This window comes from Oncorhynchus mykiss, chromosome 30, assembly GCF_057628025.1.
Source record: "Oncorhynchus mykiss isolate SJ-2025 chromosome 30, ASM5762802v1, whole genome shotgun sequence".
Lineage (NCBI taxonomy): Eukaryota > Metazoa > Chordata > Actinopteri > Salmoniformes > Salmonidae > Oncorhynchus > Oncorhynchus mykiss.
This window is the reverse complement of record NC_143051.1, coordinates 24,975,353-24,987,745: the sequence shown is the minus strand read 5'-3', so window position 1 is coordinate 24,987,745 and position 12,393 is coordinate 24,975,353. Positions and strand designations below refer to the sequence as shown.

At 41.2% G+C, this 12,393-nt stretch overlaps 1 protein-coding gene across 1 annotated transcript; it reads right to left on the bottom strand.

Annotated features, from left to right (window-relative positions):
* Positions 1-5,480: 5,480 nt before the first annotated feature.
* On the bottom strand, positions 5,481-10,110 carry LOC110488166 (nuclear inhibitor of protein phosphatase 1). Its single transcript, XM_036970866.2, has 7 exons — positions 10,014-10,110; positions 9,419-9,479; positions 8,856-9,009; positions 8,384-8,604; positions 8,129-8,273; positions 7,912-7,976; positions 5,481-6,778 (listed from the first exon to the last, which is right to left on the bottom strand). Exons 1-7 carry the CDS (start codon positions 10,061-10,063, stop codon positions 6,407-6,409), a joined length of 1,068 nt encoding a protein of 355 aa, XP_036826761.1. The 5' UTR covers positions 10,064-10,110; the 3' UTR covers positions 5,481-6,406.
* Positions 10,111-12,393: the final 2,283 nt, after the last annotated feature.

Genomic DNA, 12,393 nt, shown 5'->3' with positions numbered 1-12,393 from the left:
TGTTAAAATAAAGTGGTGATCCTAACTGACCTAAGACAGGGAATTTTTACTAGGATTAAATGTCAGGAATTGTAAAAAAAACTGAGTTTAAATGTATTTGGCTAAGGTGAATGTAAACTTCCGACTTAAACTGTATAAGGTTGTTTTACTCCAATGTTTGTAAACAAAGTAAATGTAGACAAACACTATATAGCCTCAAACATGGTTAAACAATTTTGATATCAAGGATGGTCAGTCCTTGCAGCCATAGTTGTGTCTATGAATTTGAGAGGGGTTACATTTCTCCAGGCCCAGCCCTCAGCTTTTTACCAAAACAGGGGTGGGAGTACGCTTTGTTGTTGTTTCAACTGCTGATTCCCGCTTTAAAAATTCCCCTTCAGCACACAGTGTTCCGTGTGCCCTGTGTGTGTGTGGCAGACAGACAGTCTTCCCTCTGCCACACCTGCCTAAGAGAGATTTAGCTAACACTATCCGACACCTAGCGCTAATCCTGTTTCAGATTGCATCCTCATCCATGAAATCCACTCACACAGGGAGTGAAAATACACAGTGATGCAGTGCAGGCAGAGGTGTTACAAAGATAATCTTCCCCGTCACTTTCGTCCTCTGGTTTTAAGGAAACAGAAAGGAAATTTCACAACTAAAGAATTACAGCAGTCAGATGAATGCAACCAGAGCCATATTGTATGGTTGAGAGGGATGAGAGAAAATAAAATGAGAAATAGGTATAGAAACAGATTGGCAAACGTACTGCAAATTGAGAAATCATGTGACTAAACTGATTAAAAAGAATAAACTACACTATGAAACAAAAATCTATGACAAAGAATGATAGTAAAAAAGCTTTGGAGCCGCTTAAATGAAATTTTGGGCAAAAAGGCAAACTCCGCTCCACCATTCATTGAATCAGATGGCTCATTCATCACAAAAACCATTGATATTGCTAATTACTTTAATGATTTTTTCATTGGCAAGATTAGTAAACTTACGCATGACATGCCAGCAACAAATGCTGACACTACACATTCAAGTATATCTGACCAAATTATGAAAGACAAGCATTGTACATTTTTAATTCTGTAAATTAAGTGTGGAAGAGGTGAAAAAATGATTGTTGTCTATCAACAATGACAAGCCACCGGGGTCTGACAGCTTGGATGGAAAATGACTGAGGATAATAGCGGACGATAATGGCACTTCTATTGCCATATCTTCAATTTAAGCCTACTAGAAAGTGTGTACCCTCAGGCCTGGAGGGAATCAAAAGTTATTCCTCTACCTAAGAATAGTAAAGCCCCCTTAACTGGCTCAAATACCCGACCAATGAGCCTGTTACCAACCCTTGCTATACTTCTGGAAAAAAATTGTGTTTGACCAGATACAATGCAATTTTACAGTAAACAAATGTACAACACTTTCAGCACACTTATAGGGAAGGACATTCAACAAGCACAGCACTTACACAAATGATTGATGATTGGCGGCTGAGAGAAATTGATGATAAAAATATTGTGGGGGCAGTTTTGTTAAACTTCAGTGCGGCTTTTGACACTATCAATCATAGTCTGTTGCTGGAAACACGTATGTGTTATGGCTTTACACCCCCTGCTATATTGTGGATAAAGAGTTACCGGTCTAACAGAACACAGAGGGTGTTATTTAATGGAAGCCTCTCCAACAAAATCCAAGTAGAATCAGGAATTCCCAGGGCAGCTGTCTAGGTCCCTTGCTTTTTACAATCTTTACTAACGACATGACTTTGAGTAATGCCAGTGTGTCTATGTATGCGGATGACTTAACACTATACACGTCAGCTACTTCATCGACTGAAATGACAGCATCAAAGAGCTGTAGTTAGTTGGGTGGCAAGGAATAAGTTAGTCCTAAATATTTCAAAAACTAAAAGCCTTGTATTTGGGACAAATCATTCACTAAACCTCAACTAAATCTTGTAATGACTAATGTAGAAATTGATCAAGTTGAGGAGACTAAACTGCTTGGAGTAACCATGGATTGTAAACTATCATGGTCAAAACATATTGATAGAACAGTAGCTACGATGGGGAGAAGTATGTCTATAATAAAGCGCTGCTCTGCATTCTTAACAACACTATCAACAAGGTAGGTCCTACAGGCCCTAGTTTTGTTACACCTGGACTACTGTTCAGTTGTGTTGTCAGTTTTCAACTGTCTCAGAACAGCACGGCTGGCCCGTGGATGTACACGGAGAGCGAACAATAATAATATGCATGTCAATCTCTCCTGGTTCAAAGTGGAGGAGAAATTTACTTCATCACTACTTGTATTTGTGAGCGGTATTGACATGTTGAATGCACCATGCTGTCTTTTTGAACCACTGGCATACAGCTCGGACACCCATGCATACCCCACAAGACATGTCACCAGAGGTTTCTTCACAGGCCCCAAGTCCAGAACAGACTATGGAGGTGCACAGTACTACATAGAGCCATGGTTACATGGAACTCTATTCCACATCAGGTAACTGATGTAAAATTTGATTTAAAAAACAGATAAAAATACACCTTATGGAACAGCGGGGACTGAAACACAAACAAACATGTATACAAACTCACGATAACATACACACACATGTTATAGATATGTGGTAGTAGAGTCGGGCCTGAGGGCACACACAATACGTTGTGAAATCTCTTATGAATGTATTGTAATGCTATTAAAATGCATAACTGCCTTAATTTTGCTGGACCCCTGGAAGAGTAGCTCCTGCCTTGGAATGACTGGATGCAACCACGAGATAAAACAGGCTATTCAGGTTGGTAGGGAAATAGGGAATGGTGAATAACCTCTATTTGTTTTACAGCATGTCACTGAAATCACCGGGTATGCCCAACAGGCAAAGCAACTATTATGTGTAATATAAATACACAGTAAATGTGTGATTGAAATGACCCTGTGTCCTGTGGACAAGGGGTTCAGTTCAGTCAATTCACGAATCAAAACAATTCCTCAAATTAAACAATGGGCAATTTATTAATGAATCATTTACGTTCATGAAACTGAACGGTCTCCAAACCGGCTCTATAAATGTAGCAGGAGTTCCCATGAAGTGGTCTGACCACTGTGGTCTGCTGCCCTAGCAGTGATCCCATAATGGACCTGGCTGGCCAGCCTAGTTTACTGTACACTGGAGGAAAGTACTTGAGCTGGCTGACTGACCACCACTGCTCAGTCCACAGGGTGGAGTAGAAAACAGTTACAGTTACTGCATAATGAAGTCCTTCCCAGGGTTCAAGGCACAACTACTCATGAGAGGCTGCCTACAGTCTGCAGAAGAGAGCACTCGTTCACTACCCCTCAATGCGATCTCACAAATGGACTGGTGGAAATATGTTGGATTCTACTTCTAGCACATGCCTATATCAATTCAATGAGGGGAAGTGATCAAATGCACACTCCAGGGGAGAAGAGAAGGGAATTGGATCAGAACGACTGAGGGGCCTGGTAGGGATGTAGAGGTATGGAACATTGGGTGTGACAAGGTGGGAGAGGGGTAGGCGACTTTGTGAGGGACATCACCGGGTGCTTTCCTCCCTGTCTCCCCTATCTCTAAGATGTCTCGAGAGTTCCGCTTCACTGCATGCGACAGGCGATTGGGGTGATCAGGGCCGGTGCGGTCTCGCCACCCCTCCTTCACTCAGCTGTCTCAGCAGGTCACCTGTGGCCCCTAAAGCCTTCAGGGGCCGCTACATCACAACATGTGAGTTGCATACTCAATGTACTAATAGATACTGATGGATAATATACCAGTATTACAGGTAGTATCTTTTAGTCTCCATTTTGAATTTCATGTGTGAAACTACCAGGAAATATACTCGTCTCAGTCTATACATTCCTGTGTTAAATCATGTGAGGCGGGATTTATTTTCTCTGTAATTTCTATTATCTCAGTGGTCACAGGTTAACACAGTGAGTGAGAATGGAAGATAGAGAAAATAACAAAAATAATACTTGGATTAGAAAGAAAAAAAATAGAGTTCAGAGGGTCGTATCTCATTAAGCAATTGAGAAAGTTAATTAGGCAGTGCTGATAATTATTACCATGGCAACCTGAGCGCGCTCATGCAAATTTGATTAAGGAGTTGCTGGTTGTTTATCTGCACTGGTGAGACAGAGATGGCGTTCCAAATGCCAGCCTATTCCCTATGTAGTGAACTCCTTTTGATCAGGGCCCTGTTCACATTAAGTGCACTATATAGGAAATAAAGTGCCATTTGGGACAGAGCCAGAGACAGCATAGCAGGGCCAGCGAAGAGCCCCAGAGACCCCTACAGGTGAGATGGTGTAGCTGCATGTTCTCTTACTAAACCCACTCCAGAGTTTCTCTAAATAAGATCACCTCATGGATCAGAGCATGACTATGGTATTGCCAACATTCCTTTACAACAGACAATCACAAGCATTAAGATGTTACTAAAATATATAATACGAGCCAAAAGGCAAAAACCTGATAGCTTTGCTACTGACCCTCAAAACTGGAAACAAAGGCACAGGATGTGGGTCTTTGATTGGCCTTCAACACTGTCCTTTTAAAATCAACAATGACCAGTTCAATTCACAATATGAATCTTTGACTGACTATATTATGAATCCAATGTCTGCTACCATCTATTCATTGGTACAGAACACTAACAATTATATATAATAATATATTTCCTAAATGGATACATCTACCTAATAATGGTCTCATTTTCCTTCCTAGATGGAGACCATTTGTGAAACTGGCATGAGATGATAGTAATCCATTGAGGTCGGAAGACATCGGGTTGTTTCTAGAGTCAACAAAAGAGAGCAGATCACAGTACACATGTTGCCCTCTGGTGGAAAAGAGATCAACAATTATAAGAACACAACATTCAAAATGAGCGACATGTTGTCAGAATCTAGTAGAATCCAACACTGCATTGACCATGGAAATATAAGTAATAAAAATGAGCCACATTGTAGATAGAATTCGACACTGTCGACAGCTTGCGCATCAAATGGATATTGTGAAGGATAAACACCCTTCATCGTGTATGAAGTAGCAGTGACCTATGGGAGTACAACAATTTAATTGATTTATTCTTACTCCTATAAAACTACAGATTGGTTTTGAGGACAGATTGCTTTTGTTGTTGCTTTATAACAAACCCACAAGTAATAATCAGAAACAAAAAGAGAGACATGAGTAAAACTCATCACCTTGGGAGAGCAACTGACACATTTGACCTGTTCCCAGAACAGACAATCACATTCAGTTAGCTGAAAAATCCATTAATTAGCTGAAAAATCTCTTAATTAGCCATCCCAGGAGCTTTCTCAGTAGATGGCGTCGTGTAAAGTAAAAGGTAAAACTGGGGACATGAAAGCAACACAGCAGAGACCCAGTGGGAGATTTCTCTAGGGACTAAACGAATCCTCCCACCATCATCTCATCTCACACAGCAGAGAGAGGAGTATGGATTACTACTGTTTATTATACAAATATCAAACAAAGATATGAATTGTAATTACCATCATGTCACTGTTTAAACTTTTTTTTTAAATGTATTCTTCTTAACTGAATTTCATACATATCTGCCAATAATGGGTTCCATTTCAACCAACTGCCGAATAATTGTATAAAAATAGCAAAAACATAACGACTGTCTCACACACAAACTGGTTTGTTTCTTCCTAATTTCTTTAAAGACAATTTTGACCCTCAGTTCATAGCCTTGTCTGAGTGGATTACTAAAATGTCTAGTGGACTTTGTCTGGTTAACGTTACCCTGTCTTGACAGTAACACGGTTTTCAGTGAAACCAACGGCACTTAAAATATCCACAAATTCAGAGTGAATAGCAAATTTATAAGATTGTTTTTGTAACAGAGCAGTGTTTCGTTTAGTTTAAATAAACCTGTAAAACAAATGGTTCATATGCACCAATCTGTTACAGTAAGTCATATGATAAGCTTCAAGAAGCCTGCGTATGTGTATAGGTTAAATTAGTTGAAATAGCATTTTAATCTGAGCTCAGACAGACACTACTTTGTCAGTACAAGTGAGATGAGCAATAAAAAACCAAAACATGTTATAATATACATTTGAAGCAGACAGACCAACAACAAAAAAACATCCAAACCATAATAATATATTATTTTTTACAAACGTCTCCCTATATCAGGGTTGCTTATATATCCCTTTGTCACAGCTTGTACAGTACAGGAAGTTTTGATTGATTGGTTGTTCAGAAATGTAACCACTCTCCTAACAAATACTAACCCCTCCCATTACATTGTCCAGGGAGGTGCTATGTGCAAATTTGAAATGGCACACTATTCCTTATATAGTGCATTAACTTTGTAGTGCACTAAGGGAAATAGGGTGCCATTTTGAATACGACCTATATCAGAAGAGAAGGCGTGGGCTTCTTCCCTGGCCACGCCTCCTTGGCATATTTCTTCTTGCGTGGTTCGTTGAGCGCCTCGGCCGTGTATGGTCCAGGGGCAGGGTTAGCAGCAGGGTTGAGGGTGACGGAGGGCTGTGCTGAGGCTGAGGTGGGGGAGAAGTCCACCTCTGGAGCAGGGTTAGGGAAGACCAGCGGCAGGCCCCCCAGGATAGTAGCTCCAGCCTGGGCCGCGGCGGGGAGGGAGCCGGCCTCTCCACTGGTGGGTGGGAGGTCTCCATAGAGCCCTCCACTGAAGGGGAAGTTCTGCATGCGTCTGGCCACAGAGTCCTCCAGACCTAGTGAAGCGTGACCCTCCATCTTCCTCTTCTGATTGGGTAGCAGGGTTTAGGTGGGAATGAGAAGATTGAAGATGGCAATACAGTAGCGTCAATTATAAAGCCCTGTGAAGTACTCTGACAAATGTCTTAAAAGGGATTTATAAATTAAATGGGATTGATATGATCAATCTCAATTTGTCAACATACAACCACTTTTTGCATAGATTGATTGATTGCGATCGGTCAACACCAAGGTTATTATAGTTGTTTTTGTTTCTATTCTTTTTATAATTTGAAATTCTATTTACTTTCAGTTCATTTTCAGATCTGATTTGCTCAATTGTTTTTTGTTTTAGTAATATAAGATTACAAATATTTCTATTTTGTTTTTATATTATTTAGACACGGTTTTAGTGTTAGGAACAGAAATCATGCATTTGTGTTGTATAGTAATAAACAAGGTGATGGTAAGGTCATAGATAGGGTTAGGTTTAAATGATTAATTCAAACTCATTTAGACTTGGATTTAAAAGGAATAGCGCCGGGAATGGTGCAAAAAACATGGTCGAAAGAAACTCTCATCCATGTTTACACCAATCCAATGCTTTTTCACTTTAGTTGTACATGTAAGAAGAATATAAGGTATTTTCATAGATGTCGGTTTTACCATTTAGAAATGAAAGCACATTATGTACCTAGTCCCCCATTTGAAGGTGTCATAAGTAATTGGCCAAATTCACTTAGATGTGTATTAGAGTAGTCCCCCAAAAAAAATTTTTTTGGGGGGGGTTGTGTTTCAGATTAAGTTGTGCCCAATATAAATGAATGGTAAATAATGTATTGCCATTTTGGAGTCACTTATATTGTAAATAAGAATAGAATGTTTCTGAACACCTCTACATTAATGTCGATGCTACCATGATCACGGATAATCATGAATGAATCGTGAATAAGGAAGAGAAAGAAAGTTACATAAAGGTATAAATAAATAAAAAGCTAGATACATTTACACACCAGCTTCAGTAGCTTGAAACCCCCATTTAAATGTTTGCCCAAAGTAAGAAAAAGGAAACAAAAAAAAGCATAAAGTAAGAGATGGACTTGAAGAAGTAAAACGACTTTTGCAATTTTTCCAAGAATCATCCCCAGCATAAAGTAAGAGATGGACTTGAAGAAGTTTACCTTGATAGGGACAACAGCAGTCTGTACCATGTTCCTGAAGCGCCCTACTGACGGGTCCACGTCCTCTGTAACAACAAGAAAACACACAGGATTACATTATTCATTGTGCGTGCGTGCGCATCTACATTCGTTCACGGTTGTGTGTTCTTGCATATCTGTGTGCAGGCGTGTGTATATGTGCACATGAGTGTCATCAACCCTAACTACAGTAACACACCTGGGTTGATGACCTCCTCCTCCTCGCTGAAGGAGACCCTGCTGCTCCTCCTCTTCCTCTTGGGCCTCACGATGTCTAGGTTTCCATCCTCAATGGTCAGGGTGGAGATACGCTTGTTGTGGGCCGTGTTGAACTCTGTCAGGTTCTAGAACAGGGAAAACAAGAGGATAGCTGTGGTCAGGGTCATCAAACAGACCGAGAAACAAGAAAATCATACTACATAAGTTGCTTGCACAAAACACGACACACCCTTACCTCCAGCTCGGTCTCCTCCTCAGGTAGACCCAGTAGTCCTTTGAGCTCCTCATCCTCCCCTGCCTTCACCTCTCCCCCAGGTATGGTGCTGATCTGGGGCTGGGGCTTCTCTCTCAGGGTGTAGACCCGTGTGGACGCCCCGAACGACATAGTGGAGTCGATGGGCACCTGCTGGGGCTTGTGGGGCTCCAGACGGATATGACCGAGAAACGTACCATGAGCTGAGGGGACAGTGTAACATGGATTGTCCTTTTTCGAAATTTCACTTCATGCTGAAAGTTGACATACTGTATATTGTATTTGGCATCTACAATGATGTGGCATGACCCAAATATGTTTGTACCAGGGACCAGCAAGCTATGGTTCTCTTTCTTGAACGAATATCTACACTGAAACAAACACTTGACAACTAACTTAATAGTGTCAGACGACCAAGGAACACTGCAGGATATTAAGGAGTATAGATACTCACTGCTGTTGAGGTCGATCAGGAAAACCCTCTTGAGGTGTCTGTGGTAGACCAGGGCTGAGTGGACACGAGAACACGACTGGTGGTCTATGGTGAAGTCACACACGTCTGGATTCCGCCCAAACAGATAATATTTCTTCTCGTCAATGATTAGCTTCTACAAAATGAAAAAAGGCAGGATGAAATGTGAAGAGAGTTGCCTATCTAAGGTCATGGACTGGTATTGCAATTGTTCTGTATATATACACACAAAATATGTTTTGTCGTCACATACACCAGATAGGTGCACTGAAATGTGTAGTTTTACAGGGTCAGCCATAGTAGTATAGTGCCCCTGGAGCAAATTAGGGTTGTGCCTTGCTCAAGGGCATTTTAGGGTTATATTATGTGTAGGTCTTTGACAGCCTTGGAATCCAAGGGGTCACTTGATACAAGCCACGTATTCTGCACACAGGCATTGCTCTTGATTCTTCTATGTGTGGTTATTTTTGGTCCAGCACCAAAAGCTATTATTGTCATGAAGGTGGAAGTTGGGGTCAGGGTTAAGACTAGGCTAGTAGACTTACCTCTACTAGCTTGTCTCCCTTCACAACATCTAGATGAAGTCCAGGGGGAGGTTTCCCTGCCCTGACAAAACACACATAAGGCAGACACGCAGAGTGAACGTTAGTTGCATGCCATAATTATGCCTTTATTCAAGACTGTGGTTTCACTGCCTTGCTGCAAAAGCAGTTTAACAAGACTATGGGTTTGCATGCCATTTCTTCTAATAATTTGTGTAAACTGCTCAAGCAATAATCTTACTGTAATTCTCATCTCGGGAAAGGAATAGGATTGCAAATCCTGCATAACAGTAAGCATTCGGGAACACCAATAATGTTACGCCATAGAGCTTTATCAAACCTTGATGCTGGACTTCACTGACAAGTTAACGTTAGTTAGTAGAATGTTCTTCAACAGCTAGCATATGACTGTGACTGAGCACTTCAAGATCATAGCCAAGTTAGCCAGATAGCTTGCTAGTTTCTAGCAACTACACTACAGCCTATTTCGATACGAAAATCTTGTTTATTTCGCCGACATGGACCTTACAACACTCTACTGCATGCTTTTGATTTTTGACAGTCAAAATTATGCATTAGACATCGTCGCAGGTCTTACCATGACGGGCAGTCAAAAAGAGGTGTGTTAGTGCTTGAGTTTGCTGCCATCTTACACCGTGTACTAGTGAATGCTGGGAAAGTGAGGACTTCAGGTTAGTCTGTAGAAAGCTGGGTATCGTAGTTTATGATGAAATACTTTATTGAAAATTTGCCTACTGTTATTTTGAAGTTTAGATAAAATTGTGGAAGTCTGTCACCATGTTGTTGTTGATTATTTTACTAATCAAGACAGTACAATTATTTATTTTCATTGCAAGTATTCGTTTAGCCAATCAACATTTTACACTGTGCATCAGCTGTCACATACCATTGAGGACCTCAAACAAAATAAAACAAGGGCACAGTCAACACATTCACCAGAATCTCCATATTTGAATGTAAATAATAAATAAACAAATACATTCTAAAGAACTGGTCCCATCACAAGTATCAGTCATGCATGTTGATAAACCAAAATGTTCTGTCGTTTTATTAAACAAATTATAATAGCCATTCATGTAAGTGGACCTGAAACAACAGAAGACATTCTCTAGCCTGTAGTGGACCAGAAATGCTTGTCAATGGTGGAGAAAATGTGGCCTTCACTAATTAGTAACTCCAAGGACTGGTTACATGGAATAAAGGCGAAGGATTAAGACCAAAACTCCCCATTTCTCTACGATTTAAAACATTTCCCCCTACTAAACACATCCAAATAAAGAAAGCACATCCGTTACTTGATGACAGTCATGCTGAGGTAATCCTGCTTAATGTGTAGCTCCTGTTGACTGATGCCCCTGGGCTTTTGAGTCTGAGCAGCTCGAGCAGATTCAACACCTTACAGGAGGAGAAATAAAGCCATGTAAGAATGTGTATACACTGGCAGCCCAATTCTGATCTTTTTTCCACTAATTGATCTTTTGATAAATCATGTCAGATCGTTTTACGAGTTGATCGGATTGGTCAAAATACAAATTATCAGAAATTACAGAAATCTCAGAATTGGACAGCCTTAGAATGAAACTGCATACCGAGGCCTTATCCAGAAACAACCCCGACCCCAAGACACTTATATCCTTTTCACACTACTTAGCCTAGCCAAGCTTAGCTGTACTGTGTTGGCCTGGTTACACATTGACGCTAGTTGCTGGGACTATGCTGGTATAGACAATGTGAAAATAAAAAGATCTGAACCAACATAGAACAGTTCAGGTCACCCCTACAGTCAATCAGGCATTAGAACCTAGGGTCTAGGCCTCTCAAACAACTCTGGACCTAGAAGCCAGTTCCACTGCATGTTTTAATTGTTCCCCTCTAATCAGGGACTGATTTAGACCTGGGACACCAGTTGTGTGCAATTAATTATCAGGTAGAAAAGGAAAAGCAGCAGGCTTCGGACCACGTGGGGTAAGAGTTGAGTACCCTTGGTCTAAGCGTTGTTTCTGCTGCTGGGCTAAAGAACAGACCTGGCTCTGATTGGTACTCAGCCCGTACGTTGATGCGTCTGTCCCCAGCATTATCACCACTACACAGGTTCCTGTTGTGCTGCATGTGGGCCTGCACTACCTCCAGCATGTGAGGTGACCTAATTCAGGTCCTCAAGGCAACAGCGGTTGAAAGCCAACAATGACCTTGGGCCCTGGCAGGAGATACATAAAGGGGGACAAAATGTGCCATAATCATGCATACAAATACTAGACTTGAAGTACTGAATGGAATACATTTATTTGAATGATGCACAGACTTCGAGACTTTGACATAAGTCCCTGGGGGAACAGTATATTATGCCCTATTTTTCAAAGACCTAGTTTTCATTTGAGCCATTTGTGGACGAAGACCCATAACTACTTACCGCAGTGTACACCCATAGCTTTACGTCCAACAGTGGTCCAGTCATGTCGTCCAGAGTACAGGATATCGGTTAATTTCATTAAGAAATCAAATACAGACCAGTGTGCAATCAATGCAACACTGCCACAACGGTTTGTGTGTGACCAGGTATTTCATGGTGAAAGAGGTGGATAAACATGATATGACCTACTGAGAAAGGGCTCTAGCTTTCTCTACGAACAGGGACCCTCACCTCACCTGGTGGAACAGAAACACTCACCTGGTTGACCTCGATGTCTCCAACACTGAAGACTTCCCTGGCAACTGTGGCAGACAGCTGGGACTCTACATCGTCTGGAGGGCTGACCTCTGTCACAGCAGGTCATCGGAAAAGCATCACAATTTGGTACACTAAAGCTCATCTACTTTCTAAAGATAGGAATGCTAGCTCAATGCATTCCAAGACAACATTGTGTCATTGTGCAGTTATGGGTTATGTGATGGCATCAGGGTTCAAATAAACACCTTGGTTTTCGGTCCTGACTGGGAGGTGGTGAATCCACCTGGGG